An 18,645-nucleotide genomic window follows, 5' to 3' on the forward strand; every position below is an offset into this window, starting at 1 on the left:
GTCAGACTTGTTGCATGGTCTGGACTGCTCACACCCCCTCAACAGCCGAACTCCCCCCAATTTTCAACTTTCTCCAGCTCCTGCCCTTCCTTGATCTTCCACAGGTGTTTTCCACAACAAATCTCTTGTCCATCGAATCTCACCTTGGTGTCTGCTTCTTGAAGGGCCTGAACCAACACACCTGGCATTTTAGGACTGTGCCTGCTCCCAGACCTCTCTCCATTCCTGTGAGATGCCATGCCCTGGGGCATCCCCTGGGGAGCTCTACTGATGAAAGCATTGTGCGTAAACCAATTTAGACAAGGAGAGAGCTCTTGGAAGGGACTCGGTGTCCTTTTGTCAAGAAGATTGAAGAAGACGTGAGTTTAACTCACAAATAATAGTTCACAAATCATTAACAAAATCAGACACACACTAACATTCCAAGAAACTTAAAGTTAACCTTTTATTGGTTTTAAGGCAGCAGGGAAAGTCTTCTGGTCCACATGCTTTTCTTCTGCCCAAGGGAGGGAGGATCCGGAGGAAGAGAAAGAACTGGCCCCTGGTAACCAGCCAGAGCATTCTTTGCCACAGTCCACACATCTTGTCTTCCTAACCCTCAAATGTCACCCTGATGCACTTTGGTTCTCGAGCAAGTGTGTTCTGTGGCCCATTCCATGGCATCTGCCAGAACATCCTCCTGGTCCAGAGCCACCAACTCAGCCTGCCTTTCCCTCAGCCAGGCTCTCCCAAGGACAGATGACCTCCTTCTCTGTGGCCCGGTCACCCGACTCTCCTGTCCCGGCATCCTCCGAGTCCACCAAGCAGGTCCCACTCCCCGTGGGCACGTCCATTTTGATCTGGAAAAAGCTTCATGTACAAGAGGAAAGCCAGTCATGTAGGGGCAGGCGGGACAGCACCTCCCCAAATTATCCTGACATCCCTGAAGATGAACACAACGCATCAGGTGCATTTGCCAAAGACTGGTTGGGGCAGGGATAGCTCAGAGGTAGAGCATTTGACTACAAAAGCTGGGTGTGCTGTGATTGGCTCGGTGGAATATTTGTATTGGGGATTCATATTTTCCTTTCGAATGAAAGATAATTCTAAAGGTGCTTTATTTTCATTTTTGAGGAGCTTGGATTTTTATGGTTTTGATGGATTCAAGAGGTCCTTTTAGGGCATACCAGGACTTAGTCATCAACTCCTTTAAACTGCCTTCTTCGGGCTGGGTGCAGTGACTCACACTTGTAATCCCAGCACTTTAATAGGCCAAGGTGAGTGGATCACTTGAGGTCAAGAGTTTAAGACCAGCCTGGCCAACTACCTGGGAGGCCGAAGCAAGAGAATCACTGGAACCCAGGAGGTGGAGGCTGCAGCCAGCCAAGATTGCACCACTGCACTCCAGCCCGGGCGACAGAGCAAAACTCTAAGAGATTGAGACCATCCTGGCTAACACAGTGAAACCCTATTAAAAATACAAAAAACTAGCCCGACATGGTGGCATGTGCCTGTAATCCCAGCTACTAGAGAGGCTGAGGCCCAGAATCATTTGAACCCGGGAGGCAGAGGTTGCAGTGAGCCGGTTGCAGACCACGCCACTGCACTTCAACCTGGGCTACAGAGTGAGACTCTGTCTCAAAAAGATAAATAAATAAAAATAAGAAAACAAAACAAAACACTTTCTGAGAAAGAGAGGCCCTTGAGCAGAGAGCCTTTTAAGTACCAAGCCCATGTATGAGGCATAGCAGCTGCTCCAAAGCTGGAATATTCCCTCTGCAGGGCCAGTTGGGAATAGACACACTCACATGTGTGTCTTAGGAGATCCTCACCCCTCTCCTAAGGCAACCAGAGTCACCTGCTCCTCCCTCTTCCCCTGAGTAATACAGGCAGGAGGGATAGCAACCCCTGCCTGGCTGTCCCCATGCACAACGCACAGCAGAGGTCACGTTCCTCGGGTACCCATGGCAACCTAAGACCTCTGCATGGCTCCTTCTTCTCCAAGCCCAGGCAGGGCCAAACACAGGAGCATGTTGATTGGTGTGTGGGGGGGTCCCTGACTGTCTCCCCAAAAACTCAATAAGAGTGGGAGCTGATTCTCTGTGTGCCATCACTTGCAAGTTTTCTTTCTGCTCCGATCCAGGCATTATAAAGTACTCCTCAGAGCCTTAGTTCTGCACCTGCTCGGCTGCCTCTGGGAACTTGGGGTTCTCAGAGATCACTCTTGCAGGACTACCCAAAATAAATTTAGAGGGGCCACCCTTCAGGCAAAGGCTAGGCACTTTCATTTTCACAGAAATGACTGCCAGATCAAGGCTTCCTGAAAGTCCCTCTAAGAGACTGTGCTGAGGGGATTCAGAGGAGGGTGGGGAGGTTTTCTTAAGGTTAGGGTGAAGGGAGGCAAGGGTATTTACGGTGAGGGAGCGGGTGGAGCACCCGGAACCATGCCCAGGGCATGCCACCACGTGCAGGTCCCACTGCTGCCACCAATCTTTTCTGCTCTTTATAAATGCAGTGGATTTCTTAGACTAATAAGGGTCTTGGGATGGGACAAGGTGAGTGGGGGAACATATAAGGGGAAAAAAGATTTGGAAAAGTGGAAGAGATTTGGAAGATGAAAAAGGACACCTGTTCCCTCTCCTTCTCAGGAAGAGAGTGGAGGACAAGCCTGAGTTTCTGAAGACCTCCCAGTGGCCAAGGGATCCGAGTGGGCTGCCTGGGGTATCTGCTCTCCAGGGCCCTGCTCCCCTACCCCAGTCCCCAGCCCAAAGCATGCATGTTCACATGCGGAGCCCCACACACTCACAGCCACCCATGCAGACGGCACGTCCCCTTCTGGTTCTTACTTTGGTACTCTCTTGGATTTCAGTCGTGGCAGCTGCTGGCCCACGTCCCCCAAGGGCTGCACCCTCCCGTGGGACACAGCCGGGCACTTGGGTGAGAGCCTGGCAAAGACGGGTGAGGCCAGACAGCCTCGTCTCAGAAACCTGCTGAAGGACAGAGCCATGCGGGCCTTAGGAGGGGCCCTGGGCCGGCTGCGAGGCCAGGAGGCGTCGAGGGAAGCCTCACTGCTCTCGGTGACAGAGGACCCACAGGGGGCCGTGGACCCGCTGCTCTCCCCCTTCTGCTCCAAGCCTGAGGAGCTCTCCAAGGCCACTCTGATGGGTGAGGGGCAGATGGTGCTGCTGGGTCGCCGGATGAAGCGGCTGGGTGAGGCGAAAGGCTTCCTGGGGGAGCGGCAGGAGGAGGAGAAGGGGCTGGAAGGAGACGGGGGCACGCAGGTCCCGGTGTACACAGTCAGATGGGGGCTGGGAGCCATGTGCTGGCCCGGCTGTAGAGAAGGAAAGGAGAGACCTCAGTGGTGAGCTGCAGGGCCCCTGGACTGTCCTTTGCTCACTTAGTCCCCTTCTAGTGACAAGAGTGCGGGCCTGGTATGGCTGCCTCCTGGGGAGCTGGGAACGGTGCCCAAAGCTACCTATGACAATGGCACAGCTTCACAGAGGCCTCCTGACAGGGGACCTGCCTGTCACCCAGCCCTGGTCACAGTCCCGGGGCTAAGCAGTTGCATCCTGAGACATGAACTGACCTTCCTCCAGGACAAGGATGCTGGAGTGTGGCCAGACTGCATTCCCAGTCACCCCTCAACTCCAGTCCCCAGATGAGCAGGGCGGAGTACCTGCCACAGCCCATGCCCTGCCTTCTCCATCCTCAGTCCCCAACCCCAGGTCCAGAGGCATTTAAAACACTTTTAGCAGATAAGCAGAGGTGACAGAAGAAGTCCCAGCTGGTGCCTTCCTGACCGCTCCACGCCTGAGGACACTCCTTGTGCTGTCCTGCCCAGTGTCCACAGTGACGACCCTTTTGTGGTGGTCTAGACCTGGCACCCTCCCAAACCTCCCCTCCGGCAGAGCCTGGGTGGCCAGGAAGAAAGGATGAATGTGGAACCAGGCCAGGCCGGGAAGAAGGTAACAGCAACGCGTGGCGAGGAGGTGTTCCGTGGAGGAAGAGGAAGTATCTCAGCCTTCCTGGGCCACCATGACCCCAGACCCTAGAGCATAGGGCAGGAGGGGCAAATCTGGCATTTCCAGCCCAAAGGAGCCTGAAAGCTGACAAAAGGAAATTAAAATCGGAATTTTCAGTGACCGTCTGCTGTCACCCCCCGTCCCGAGGTAGGACACACTGGCCTACTGCCTGGGTTTGCTGGGTTTCCTCCTAAAGGCCTGCTGTGGCCCAAGCTGCATTAAGGCCTGGCATGGGGCTGGGTGCAGTGGCTCAGAGCTGTAATCCCAGCACTTTGGGAGGCCAAGGCAGGTGGCTCACCTGAGGTCAGGAATTTGAGACCAGCCTGACCAATGTGGAGAAACCCTGTCTCTACTAAAAATACAAAAAGAAACAAACAAACAAACAAAAAAAAAAAAAAAAAAAAAAAAAAAAACAGCCAGGCACGGTGGCTCACACCTGTAATCCTGTAATCCCAGAACTTTGGTAGGCCGATGTGGGTGGATCACAAGGTCAGGAGTTTGAGACCAGCCTGGCCAGTATGGTGAAACCTCATCTCTACTAAAAATACAAAAAGTAGCTGGGCATGGTGGCTTGTGCCTGTAGTCCCAGCTACTCGGGAGGCTGAAGCGGGAGAATCACTTGAACCCAGAAAGCAGAGGTTGCAATGAGCTGAGATTGCACCACGACGCTCCAGCCTGGGCAGCAGAGTAAGACTTCATCTCAAAAAAAAAAAAAAAAAAAAAAAAAGTCCAGCATGAACAATCTGGGGATGCACCGGTCCTGTGAGAAGGAGGTGAGAGGCTCCAGGACAGTCAGTGCAAAAATGGCCTAACACACAGCACAGCCACATAGAGCCCCTTGGTGCTCAGTGAGAGCTGCCTGACCCCAGGGTCTGGGCACTGCCCTGGGGCTAAAGGAGGCAGCCTGGTGCCTGAGCAGGCAGCTCCTGCAGAAGGCGGCCTGGCTATCATCATCTGCATGGGCAGGTCCCAGCCTGAATGGGGAAAGGCAGGCATACCCAAGAAGAGCGTTGGGGGGAAAAAGTCCAGGGGGCCACCGAGGGCGGAGCCAGGCATGGAGGACGCGTCTTATTCCCTCCCATCAGCTCCCTGACAAGAGTCTTTTCCCAAGCAGCAGCTCAGAGCCCATGATTCTGCCTCATGCCCAGAATCCCATTGGCCAGCAGAGCAGAGGCCAACCTGGCCAACATGGAGAAACCCTGTCTCTACTAAAAAAAAAAAAAAAAAAAAAAAAAATTAGCTGGCTATGGTGGCAGGTGCCTGCAATCCCAGCTACTCAGGAGGCTGAAGCAGGAGAATCACTTGAACCTGGGAGGCTGAGCTGAGATCACACCACTGCACTCCAGCCTGGGTGACAGAGCAAGACTTCGTCAAAAAATAATGGGGTTATTATAGTCATAACAATCACGTTAATTCACAGTGAGAACACAGCAAATGTGAGGCCCTGGGCTGAGCACTTTACTCAATAATCATGAATTATTGCATTTGCAATCACTATAGCGGATTATTCTATACACCACAGAGCCACCCGGTGAGGCAATTGTTATTATCCCCATTTTACAGATGAGGACATTAATGCTTTGAGAAGTCCAGCCACTCCTCCAGGGACACCCCGCTGTGAACGGGTGGGGGGGGGTGGGGGGGGTGGGCGGTCAGGCTTTGAAACCCTACTGGCTGACTCAGAGTCAGCACAGTCTTTCCTGTTCTTTACAATGCAATGGATTTCTTAGACTAACAAGGGCCTTGGGGTGGGACAAGGTGAGTGGAAGAATGTATAAGGGGAAAAAAGATTTGGAAAAATGGAAAAGATTTGGAAGACGAAAAAGAAGGACACCTGTTCCTTCTCCTCCTTCTCAGGAAGAGAGTGAGGACAAAACCGAGTTTCTGAAAACTTTCCAGCGACCAAGGGATCCCAGTGGGCTCCTGGGGTATCTGTTCTCCCAGGCCCTGCTCCCACACCCGAGTCCCCAGTGCTGGTAGGATGTCTCAGTGTGGTCTGCAGATCAGCCACATCAGAATCACTCAGGGTGCTTGGTACAAAGGCAGAACCTGGCCCCGCCCCAGTCCCACTGAAGTAGAATATCGGGGGGTATGACTCGGGTAAAGCATTTCTAGCTGATATCTGAGATTATTCTGCCCTGTAAGCTTAAAGGACTCTGCACTCAGCTTCTAATCCCTTCCCTTCTATAGGGAGGTACAACTCTACTTAGAACACATTCTGCAAAGAATATACAGCAGGGAAAGCTGGGCCTTGATTAGGGGCTTGGGTGACAACTGTTAGGTGGAAGAGGATGGCTCTTAGATGTGTCACGTGTCTACTACCTGCTAGGTGCTCTGCTTATCTATAACCACCCCATTTTAGAGAACAGAACATGGAGGCCCACAGGGGTTCATTACTCTTTCCCAGCTCTCATGACTAGTCAGTGGCTGTGGCATGTAGAATTCTGAGATGACCCCAGGATTCCCACCCCTGCCCTTGAGTGTGCACATGAACCATAAATGTGATGGGGCAGTCACTCCCAGTCAGGCTATGTAACGATGCGTAGCTGACTTTTAAAAAGGGGGAGTGTCTAGGTGAGTTCCAGCTGGTCACCGGAGCCCTTTCGATCTGAGTCTGGAGGCCAGAGGCAGAAGGCAGAGAGATTGAAAGCTTGGCAAGGATTCAGCTGGGGAGAAGGTCTCCATGGCTGGCTTTGAAGACGGAGGGGCCACATGTCAGGTAATGCGGGTGGTCCCATGGTGCTGAGAGCAGCCCCCAGCTGACAGCCAGAAAGAAGACAGAGGCCTGAGTCTTAAGGAACTGAATCTGCCAGCAACCCAGATGGGCTTGGAAGCAGATTCTTCTCAGGAGCATCCAGATGAGAACCTGTCAGCCTGACAGACACCTTGAACATGAGACCCTGCACTGAGAACCCAGCTGTTGCAGTCTAAGATTTGTGTCCTTCCCAAAATGTATATACATTGAAGTCCTTGCCCCTTGCAAGTGATGGTATTAGGAAGTCAGGTCTTTGGGAGGTGATCAGGTCATGAGGGCAGAACCTTTGTGAAGAGGATCAGTACCCTTATGAAAGAGATCCCAGAGCACTAGCTCAGCCCTTCCACCATGTGAGGACACAGCAGAGAGACTCCGTCTGTGAACTACAAAGTGGGATTCCACCAGACCCCAAATCTGTTGGGGCCTCCATGACAAACATCCCAGCTTTCAGAACTGTGGGAAATGTTTGTTGTTGATAAGCCTCCCAGTTTATGGAATTTAGTTACAGACACCTGAATAAGACATTGGCTAAATGTCTCCTAGAAAACAGCTAATTTACGTGGCTGTTGCTGTGGTCATTGTTATATAACAATAGAAAACCGAAGGAGTGACTAAATGAGAATCTGAGACCAGGTCTGTGTGACACAGAGGGCCTTGCTTTCCCTGTTGATTCAAATTGCCATCCAAAAATACCAAAACTACGAACTTGGCTTTATCAAGAGAGAGATAAAGAATTAACTTCCATTATACTTCCTCAGAATTTGGGATAAACTTCTATTATCCCATTATACACATAAGACAACTGAGGCCCATAGATATGATGCAACTTGACAAAAATCATAGTTAGTGACCGAACCAGCCTCTCCATATGCCCTCCCCAAACTTCTACAGAGAGGTGCAGATCCAAGTGCTTTCCTCCCACCCTCCTACCTCTCTCTGCATTTCTCTGACTCCACTCCTCTCCTAGCACCTTCTCTTTTCTGGGATGAATGACAGATGGGTGAGGAGGATGGCCACTTACCTGGCCTGAGATGGTCCTTTCTTCTGGGCAAATGACCATTAGCCTTATTGGTCCTGGACAATCTAAGTGGGATGTCTTTTTCAGCCGCTCCTACCAGGGAACCACAATTCCCCACCTTGGTCCCTCCATGAAGGCCTGGGGCTCTACTTGGAGACCCAACCCTTCCAGCCCATGGCCCACCTAGCATTGATGTGAGGTAGGAAGCAGTGGCATGCATGACACATGGCAAAGAAATGTGACACAACAGAGACACAGTGAAGGAGAGCTTGGCATTCTTTTGTTTCATGCTGCTTTTTTTATTATTATTATGCCAGGGAACCAAGAGAAGGGAGTAAAGGAGCATGAAAAGCATGAAATGGAACAGGTGCGTTAACATGAGGACACAACCACAGGCATTTTAATGAATGGCAAAGCAGATAGTGCAGAGAGATGCAATTCAATTTCTGTCCTTGGAAAGTGTTGAGAATTTCAAGGAGACCTTGGAGCCACCTGGACTCCCACTTCATGGGAGCAGGAAGGTGAGCAGATGGCCACATTCAGGTGCAGCATGCAGTGTGCAAAGTCCCCTCTTTCAGTGCCTTCCCTCTCTTCCCGTCCCCATCACCCTCAAGTGAATGTGCAAAGTTAGCCCCATGGGGAAAACTCTGCCTTGGGCGAACACATGGGATGACCCCCTACTAGTCATCCCATTTGACACAGTCTAGCACAAGACCTTCCCAGTTAGAAATGACCCTTACTTCAGTCATGACACTCAGGACTACAGGACTGCCAGGACTACACTCAGTGACTACCGGTCACTACACTGTTGCTGGTCAGTCCTCTCCTACAAGCTGCAGACAGAGGATATGGCATCAACTTCTCACTCTCCTCCCCTCAAATATATCCTAACGTTCCCTGGAGAGCTGGAGGGCCACACTGCAAAATTCTCAAAGAACAGAGAAGACAGATGGTTTGAGAGACAATGTTTTAAACATCTCTCAGGAGATGCCTTAAATAAAGTATAATGAATTACTCTACTGGCCAACACCAACAGCTGGAAGAAAGCACAAGCTTACTCTAAGACTGAAGCTACTAGGTGATGGTGATGACGGTGGTGTATTAATGGTGATGGTGATGATGAGAATGGCAGTGATGATATGATGATGGTGGTGATGGTGATTATGGTACTGATGGCGGTGTTGATGGTGATGATAATGATGATAATGGTGAGGATGGTATGATGGTGATGGTGATGGTGGTAATGGTGGTGATGGTGATGATGGTGATAGTGATGGTTACAGTGGTAATGATGGTGATGGTGATAAGGGGATAGTGACAGTGATGAAGGTAGTGACAATGATGGTGGTGGTGATGATGATGATGATAGCAGCTAGTGTTCATTGAGTGTTTATAATAAGCCAGGCATGGTCCTAGCTCTTTACTCATATTTTGTCCCTGGCCCTTGTATTTTTACTTAATATTCACAATGAAAGCAGTTTTTTCTCTAAAAGTCAAGTTGGAAAATGGAATTCTATAAAGGAAATTCTTGTACATTACAGAATAATATATATCTTAGCACAAGCTATACACCCCATGGATAGAAAGGTTGTTAAGTTGTTTAAAATATAAGGAATTAAAATGTGTCTAAGGACATGGCATAATAGAGATTATCGTAATGATTTAACTATATTATTAATATTGTCCAAATAAATGTTTATTTTTTATGCTGTTTGGGGTTGCAGTGGGTCCTGTGGGACATAGTTGAAAAGTTAGCAGGAGAAGCTGCCACCTACTGGAAATTGCAGCGGCCACAGATGCTCTTGCAAGCCCTCAGAATCTGCACTCCCCTTACTACCAAACATGAGAATTTCCTGGTGGACTCCAGGGTGGGAGCAGAGCACCGGCATACACTGAAGCTGGGGAGAGGCAGGTGTGAGAGTGGAGAAGAGCTGCTACCTGGAGTTGAGATCATGGTGAAGCCACACAAATGCACACATCCCTGAGTCCCTAGGAGATGCATAGAGCTTTCTAGGATGGATGGTCCCGGTTCGCCACTGGTCCTGATCACCAATGAACTGTCCTCCCTGTGGCCCCTCTGCTCTAGCCTCTGCTGCTCTCCCCAAATCTTATCAGGCTAGCAGTCCTTGCCAACCCCTCCCAAAACATTATGTGGCTTCCCTGTAATGTCACACCATTTGGGTTAATTGTCTTTCCTTTTGAACAGCAAATGCCGTAAGGGTCTCTCTTGCTCACTGGTGATCCCCAGCACCTAGCAGGATGCTGGGCATGTAACAGGTGCTGAATGTCTCTGTTGAATGTTGAGTGGTTGTAACAGATAGAGGAAAACTGGTACCAAAGCCTGACCCCTGTATTCACAGAAGCTAGAACTCTGGATCCCAGTCTTGGCAGATTATAAGAAGCAAGACAGTGAGCAAGAAAGAGAATGAGAGAAGAGGGGAGAAAGAAAGGGGGAGGGAGGAGAGACAATACCATTGCTGAGCATCTACCCTAAGCCAGACATTCTTTACTATGAAGACCCTTCTAAGAGAAATTATAACTCCAGGGAGGTTGAAAGTCAAAGTAATCCAGCTAAAATATCAAAACTATGTCTGCCTAACCCCAAAGTCCACATTCCTTCTTATACCATTCAAGCCTGGCTTCAGAACAAAACTGATACCATCTAGCTTCGAGAATTAAAATTCCTGGAACTGCAATATAGAGATGTTCATTCAGTGATATTTAAGGATCAGCCCTTTACCAGTGCTGGTCTGACCCGAAACTGATAGTGAGCGGGTTTCTTAAAGTTCTGCATCAAAAGTTGCCAATGATTCCTGGAAGACAGCCCCTCCCTCCTTCCTGTGGCCATCCCACAGCATTTTCCATTGACAAAGTTTCTGGGAATTCCAAAGGTTTTCTGAATGGCTGCTTGGCTGACCAAGGAGTATCATGGAATGTACGTCTCTCTGTGCCACCTTCAGACTTACAGAAAATTCCAGATAAAGAGATGAGATTCTTCTTCCCTCTTGTAGCTTGACAACCTTCTACTCGACTGTTTGGTTCAATATCCATCATCACTGCCTTGCAGTAATTGGCGAAAACTTCTCCTGCAGCCACACGGCCTTGCTTCTGGAGCCACACTGCCCCACTCCTGCAATGCTCTCAGCAAATGCCTCAAATGCTCCTTAATCATGAAAATTGATCTTACCTTAACTGAGCCTTCAGCTTCCTTCCCTTCCACTTCCAAATCTCTTTGAGTTGCAACATCAGAGAGTGAACCATTCCTCTCTAAGACCAATCTGGACTTTAGTCTGATCCCCTCCATTTTTTTCCAGGCTTTCTCTTATCAATTATTCTTTATTTTACCTCCCCAGGATCATCCCCTCACTTGGCAAGCACCCCTACCTCACGCTGTCCTTGGAAAATGCCTCCTCTCAATCCTCCATCATCTAAGTTACCGCCACATTCGCCTTCCTCCCAAACTTCTGGAAATTGTAAGCTACACACACAGCCCACTCTCTTCACTTCCAACACCTTCTCCCTTATTCCCATAAAAGTGACTTCTCCCCTCACTATTCTGCTGAAATCGCCCACTCAAAATTCCCGGTGATTTCCTAACTGCTAAATCCAGTGGCCTCTGCCAGTCCTCGACCTTCTCGACTTCTTGATTCGGCAGGACAGGATGGGCTATGCTACAGTAACTCCAGACTCTCCCTGACTTCTTATAATAAAGGTCTGCTTTTGTTTACATGAAGTCCTACGTGGGCCAGGAGGGATTCCTGCATGTGGCGGCGGTGCTGTGTAGAAGACCATGTAGATGCCCAGGTCCACAGCAGGGGATGAGATGGAGCTGGGGCCCCAGGCTCTGACCCACCTCAGCAGAGCCCATGTCTACTGGCTACAACTGGACAGGTGGCCCCAGCTAGCTGCAGGGTGACGGAAGTGGAAAGGTGCCCAGGGACTATCCAGGGGACACTAAGTGTCTCTGCTCATCGCTGCTGGCCACCCATGCACATCCCCTGTTCATCTTCTCAGGGATGCATCCTAACAGCTGTCCCACTCCGTTCTTAACTCTTCTCTCTCCTCTTACAGCTTTAAAATGTGGCCTCGTCCATGCTTCCCATTTAGCCTTCTTTTCTCTCCCCACCCACTCTCTGGCCCTTGGGTCCTACCCACTATCACATCTTCAACAGTCACTTCTGGGTCAATGAACCTAGCTAAAATTACTCCCCTTCCTGCCGGGCGCGGTGGCTCACGCCTGTAATCCCAGCACTTTGGGAGGCCGAGGCGGGTGGATCACGAGGTTGAGAGATCGAGACCATCCTGGTCAACATGGTGAAACCCCGTCTCTACTAAAAATACAAAACATTAGCTGGGCATGGTGGTCCGTGCCTGTAATCCCAGCTACTCAGGAGGCTGAGGCAGGAGAATTGCCTGAACCCAGGAGGCGGAGGTTGTGGTGAGCCGAGATCGCGCCATTGCACTCCAGCCTGGGTAACAAGAGTGAATACTCCGTCTCAAAAAAAAAAAAAAAATTATTCCCCTTCCTTAATTCAAAATTACTCAAACCTACTTTCCTTTCCACCAGAACACGTATTTCTTATCTACTACCTGTCCCCACACCCCCAGCTAAAACACAAACTCAGTGAAATAAGACTTGACGGTCTTACTCAGTTCTATACCCCTTACACCTAGAAGAGGAAAGGATGAGAAATCTCTTTTTCCAGAAGCACATTTTCAACTGTGTATTGGGACCTAGGAGCAGGGGGAGGTCCAGGTGAAGAAGGATTTGAATGCTTGATTTCATGACACACTAAAATTCTAAACCAGTCTCTCTGTTTGCTTGGTAGTTGTCAGAAATTTCAGAGCAAAATTTAATGCTAAAAATATATATATATAACATTCAGTTGTGATAACCCAGTCAACCAAGGTTCACTGTGTACAAACTACTTTTTAAAATTGGTTTTCAATCTATCATTTTAGGTATTCTCTCATATGGTATTACAGTATTATAAACTGCCTCAAATCCCTTCTGCAAGAAGGGAGAACTATAATTATTAACCACAGCCCTCTGCCTTCCACTTGGAAAATTCTACACAATCTTTGAGGTCCAGTTTCACTGATGCCTCCAGATAGGATCATTCACATCCTCCTTGACCTTCTCCTCTGTTCTGTTTGCTCCACAATGAGAGTCCTGATAGCCTCTGTGTCAGTGAGTTGTACAGTGTGTCTGTCTCTTTCCTAGCCTGGTACTCCTTGGGGAGCTTTGCAGGCTCCCAGTGTCTGGTACATAAGTTCTCTGTGGCCAGGCACAGTGGCTCATGCCTGTAATTCCAGCACTTCGAGAGACCAAGGTGGGTGGATCACTTGAGGTCAGGTGTTCAAGAACAGCCTGGTCAACATGGTGAAACCTCGTCTCTACTGAAAATACAAAAATTAGCTGGGCGTGGTGGTGGGTGCCTATAATCCCAGCTACTGGGGAGGCTGAGGCAAGAGAATCACTTAAACTTGGGAGGCTGAGGTTGTAGTGAGCTGGGATGGTGCCACTGCATTCCAGCCTGGATGACAGAGCAAGACTCCATCTCAAAAAAAAAAAAAGAAAAGAAAAGAAAAGAAAAAGATATCTGTAAATGTTTATTACATGAATGGTGTATACATTTTCATCTGGGACTCCAAACCTCCATGATGCCTCCCCAACTACTAACACAAAATTCAGTTCTCTTTCATAATAGATACCTTTCTTAACATCACCTTTATCTTAGGAGGATCAAAATCTCTGGGTCTTCTTTAATTTCTTCTCCCACATCACCCCATTTCGATTGGTCCTATCCACCTGCTTCCAGCATCTCTCCTCTTCCCTCTGAAACCACCACCACTCCCTTAATATACACGGAGACCAGAGCAACTGCTTCTTAATCCATCTTCACTCCTCAGCTCCTGATCATCCAGCGTGCTGAAGCTTTTCAAACATCCAGCCTACCAACTGCAAGCCCATGCTGTATCTAACCCTGAGGGCACAAAACCCCACAAGACATGGTCTCTCCTTTTTAAGGAGATTTCCAGCCCAGTGAGAGAAAAAGACACAGAAACAATTGTTTCAATACAGTGCAGCATTCATAGACAGAGGTAGGAGCAGAATGGAAAGAGAGCCAGAGAAGGGGCATCTAAACCAGCCAGGGGTGGGTGGGGAGTGGCATTTATGAGACTACAGAAGAGTCCATGTTCCAGCCTTCCATGGTACATCTTCAAGCCACTACCTTCCCAGCTTTGCTTCCTGGACCCTGTGCTCAGGGCCACCAAATGGTTACAAGAGCTATGTGCTGCTCAGGGACACCTGGCTAAGGGGCAAGGTGAGACTGAAATCCAGCCAGGTGTTATAAGGACACCTACTTGGAGTGAGCACCTTCTCACTTTCTCCTGACCCCACAACCTCCCTAGAGGCCAGCAGTTGCCTTGCCCACACACTCTGCTGCGCCCACTCCCCAGTCTCTATCTGATGACACCTACTTGCCTCCTCCAAAACCCTTACCATGATTCCCCCACCAAACAATTCTCTCCCATCTCTGGGCTCCCCCAGTGTGTGCTCTCAATCAAGGATCATCATCCTTCATCATCCAGTCTCACTGCGTGCTGCTTCCTCTTACAGCTGTTTGCATCCATGCACCTTGTCAGTGCCTTGAGGGCAGAGACCATTTTGTCCATTTTTGTATCCACCATAGCACTCACCACAGATTCTTACACAAAATAGGTATTTAAAATATATCTATGGGGCAGGTGCAGTGGCTCATGCCTGTAATCCCAGCACTTTGGGAGCCTGAGGTGGGCAGATCACTTGAGCCCAGGAAATCAAGACCAGCCTGGTCAACATGGTGAAACCCCATCTGTATAAAAAATATAGAAAAATTAGCCAAGCCTGGTGGTGCACACCTGTAGTCCCAGCTACCGGGGAAGCTGAGATGGGAGAATTGCTAGAGCCTGGGAGGGCAAGGCTGCATTAAGCTGTGATTGCACCTCCGTACTGCAGCCTGGGCAACAGGCTATGAAACATACATCTATGAAACATAAATGCTGCCATTTAGCCAGGAAGCCATTTATCATATTCCTTCCTCTAGACAGGTAGTGTTGAGACACTCATGTCTTCATTCATTCAATAAAGAATGATCATCTGCTGTGTCTACATGCTGTGTCTCTCATTAGATTGTGGGATCTTGTGTGTCTCAGCTTGAGCAGGCTTCCAAGAATACACAAGGAGTCCCCATATTAGCTGACACAGAGCACAGAGTAGCCTGTGGGAGAATGAGAGTCAACTCAAGCACAAACCTGTGGCGAGTGAGACAGGGGACACTTGAGCCAAAGATGAACAAGACACAGTCTGTGCCCTGTAGAAGCCGTGATGCATGTGATCGCGCTCACCACCATGCTGCTGGATATGTCATCTCAGCTCACACGAAGTAACTAAAAGGGACAGCAAGTATTCTCTGGCTTCATTCTCAAACATTCCCATAAAAGTAGGCCACACAGCAGGAGAGCCCGAAAACACATTCCCCCAGAAGTTGGAGGGCAGAGCCTGAGCCTGCCATAGCCAAGCGCGAAATGCCTTTGATGTCTCAAATTGTGTCTTTAAAAATTCATGTACATTTTGCATTCTATTTCATAATATATTCACGATTATTTTAATGTGAAATTTTTAGAAATTACCTAATTTTCCTCCCACTCCAAATCTTCAAGTAAAATGGATGCCCCAGCCTGGGTTCCCAGCTGGAATTCACAAAGTCTTGTTCTGAGAAGTTTAGAGCTAGCCCCAATCCCTCTTTTCACAAATAAGGAAGTAGAGAGGGTAAGGGACTTGTTCCTCAAGGCCACATGACTAGTGCTAGGGCCAGGACTAGGAGCCAGGAGGCTCTCTCCAAATCCAGGGCTCTTTTCATTCATTGATTCATTGATTCATTCATTCATTCTTCCATTCATGTCATTCACATTGGTGCAGAACTGGCTGGGTGTCAGGAATCAGGCTCCAGGTAATGAATGAGATAAATATGGTCCTTCTGCTCATATCACCCAGTTTACAATGGTTTACAATTCTACTTGGGGTGCCTTCCAGAGTTAAAAGACTGCAAGATTCTCCAGAAGAGAGATGAGCAAAGGCTCCTCTTCCAGGTTGGAATCATTTTGCTAACATGAAACCAGTGACCACAGACTCCTTACAACAGCCTCAATGGTCACCAATGACCTGGCCCCTGCCTGCTCTCTAAACTCATCTTGCACTGTTTCCCCTCACCCAGCGGGCTTCACTCACCTGGCCTTTCAGTTCACTCAGAGCCAATTCGCAGCTCTGAGCCTTTGCCCACACAGCCCCCTTCTCCCCAAAACGTTCTGCCCCTGCCTGACCCACATGCTCTTTAGAGCAACTCTTTCTCATTCCCCGCTTCTCTGTCACCACTTGGCAGGGTGTAGTCCACACACATCCCATCGTCCCTGTCTCAGTACCACATTCATCTCCTTTGTAATCCACTGGGCAGGCATTTCTGTCATTAATTACAGCAATGGCCCTCATTCTTCACCATTCCCTGTCTTTTGTGATGAAACTTTGAAATTTCATCCATCTTTTGGCTGGGCGCAGTGGCTCATGACTGTAATCCCAGCACCTTGGGAAGTGGAGGTGGGCGGATCACCTGAGGTTGGAGTTCAAGACCAGCCTGACCAACATGGAGAAACCCCGTCTCTACTAAAAATACAAAAACAACAACCACAAAAAAAAAAAAAAAAAAAAAAAAAAAAAAAAAAAAAAAAAGCACAACTAGCCAGGTGTGGTGGTGCATGCCTGTAATCCCAGCTGCTAGGGAGGCTGAGGCAGGAGAATCATTTGAACCCAGGAGGCAGAGGTTACAGGGAGCTGAGACCACACCACTGCACTCCAGCCTGGGCAGCAAGAGCAAAACTACTCCATCTCAAAAAGAAGAAGAGAAAAGAAAAGAAATTTCATCCATCTTTTGCGATGAGACTGGGAAATCTCTCTCACCAAGAGGTAAAGGCTATTTCTTTGCCCCTTGAATCTAGACTGGCTCTATGACTTGCTTTGGTCAACAAAATGAAGTCGAACAGGCTGTGTGAAGCCATGTGTGTTTCTACCTGCTGCCTTGCAGTTCCGTCCTCAGCACGGGATTCTGCCTAGATGAGACCGCTGGGAGATGCGAGGTACGTGAAGCAGAGAAAACTCATCCCCATTCATCTCAGCCGAGGCCACTGTGACACCCTCAGACAGATGAGTGAACCCAGCCAAGATCCCCAGAGCCACACAGATGACCCCATGTGCATGAACAATAAAAATGTGTTGTATGCCACTCTATTTTTCTAGTTGGTTGTTCCACAGCAAAAGCTACCTGATCGTTGGTTTAATTATTTTGTCTCAGTCCTAGACTAGAAGCTCCATGAGAGAGAACCATGCCTGTTTTATTCACCAATGTTTGCACATTGCAGGTGCTCAACAGATGTGCTGAAGGAGGGAGTATCCCTGCTTGGTCAGGCTGGTCTCTTGCTCACCTCTGTGCTCTATCTCTGTTGCATTCTTGCACAAGTGTACGGAGTGAGCCTAACTTTGAGAGTGACCTTCTAAGCCTCCCAAGGTCAGTTAGAACTGTCCTCTCCCCCAGCCCTGACCACAGGGCTGACCTTGTCTATACCTATGGAAGAGGGAAGCACCAACATCTAGAAAACGTCCTAGAGAGTATCATCTTTGATCCTCACTCATCTCGACATCTAGCATCCTGTTCTCATGAATAAAGACACCAATGCCTTTGTTCCTTAGCCAAAAACATGCTCCCCAGAAGGCCATTCAAGTCCTTCATTCTCGCAAGCCACGTTGTTTCCCCAGCATGGGCAAGGGGATGGGAAGATGGGAAGAAGAGAGCCCATCAACCCTCCAGTAATCACGACTAAGAACAAACTCAGCAGGAGAAATGTGTTAGCAGGGCCTTTCCAGGCAGGAATAGCAGGAGAGAGCAGAGAAAGTACTTTCCTGCAACCAGCCCCTTGGCAGGATCTCAGACTGATTTGGAAACAATAGTCTAAATTAGAGAGGTAGGAGGAGAAGCTTCATAAAGCTACTTTAAACAAATATCCCTGAAAAACACTATGCCTTGGGGGTGGGGAGAGGTCTTCTCTTCAATTTCTCAAAGCAAATAGTGGTACACAAAGCTCTCTCTCTCACTTTTCCCTATGGCTCTCACTGAAAGAGCTTTTTCACTGTGGCTCTCACTGAGAGAGTTTCTAGTTCCCCTAAGAATGCCCTAAGGTAAAATAGACAGCCACACAGCAACTGAGTAGGCGACTCCCTCTCCCACCCACCGCCTTTGCCAACCCTGTCCCCTGATGAGTGGGCTTGGGAGAACAAGCTCTGGTTGCTGTGGTCTTAGGAAGTCCCCCGTGAAGGAAGTTAGAGGTGTACGGGATGAACCTGATGACCTTCACAAATGGGGAATGGAACCTTCTAGACTCTGATCCTACCCTTGTCTGTCTCTCCCAAAGTGCAGGCCCCACCCCCAGGAATCACAGATTTATTTAGGAGGCAGCTGCTCTTTCTGGAGTTGGCTCCTCCTGTCCAGCTTGCTCATGACCTGCGTGATGTCCACGGTGTTGGCCGCCTCTCGGGCCTTGGCTTCCTCTTCCAGCTGCCTCAGGATGACAGGGCTCGGACTGGAGCGCAGGTGACGCCGCATGAACGGGAGGGTGGAGCTGGAAGGGAGGACAGATTGGTGGTTGGAGGAAAACGACCCAGCTTGCCCAACACTGACGCTGCCACGTCTGGTGGGAGTTGGGGCCGGAAGGGCCAGAATCTGGATTTTGTTCCCTCTTTTTCCCAGTGAACCTCCAGTGGGGTCCACCCTTGGCTCCAT

At 49.1% G+C, this 18,645-nt stretch overlaps 1 protein-coding gene across 2 annotated transcripts in view; it reads right to left on the minus strand.

Annotated features, from left to right (window-relative positions):
• Nucleotides 1-420: 420 nt before the first annotated feature.
• RGS9 (regulator of G protein signaling 9) overlaps nucleotides 421-18,645 on the minus strand; it is a 91,149-nt gene continuing 72,924 nt past the window's right edge. For both annotated transcript variants that reach the window (XM_010342495.3, XM_003931800.4), the window contains exons 17-19: nucleotides 18,367-18,484; nucleotides 2,826-3,310; nucleotides 421-849 (exon numbers count right to left, since the gene is read on the minus strand). In XM_010342495.3, the coding sequence (XP_010340797.1) occupies nucleotides 699-849; nucleotides 2,826-3,310; nucleotides 18,367-18,484 (754 nt within the window). In that variant the 3' untranslated portion in view covers nucleotides 421-698. The remainder of the gene's footprint in view (nucleotides 850-2,825; nucleotides 3,311-18,366; nucleotides 18,485-18,645) is intronic.

The sequence above is a fragment of the Saimiri boliviensis genome, chromosome 17 (genome assembly GCF_048565385.1).
Source record: "Saimiri boliviensis isolate mSaiBol1 chromosome 17, mSaiBol1.pri, whole genome shotgun sequence".
NCBI classification, from domain to species: domain Eukaryota; kingdom Metazoa; phylum Chordata; class Mammalia; order Primates; family Cebidae; genus Saimiri; species Saimiri boliviensis.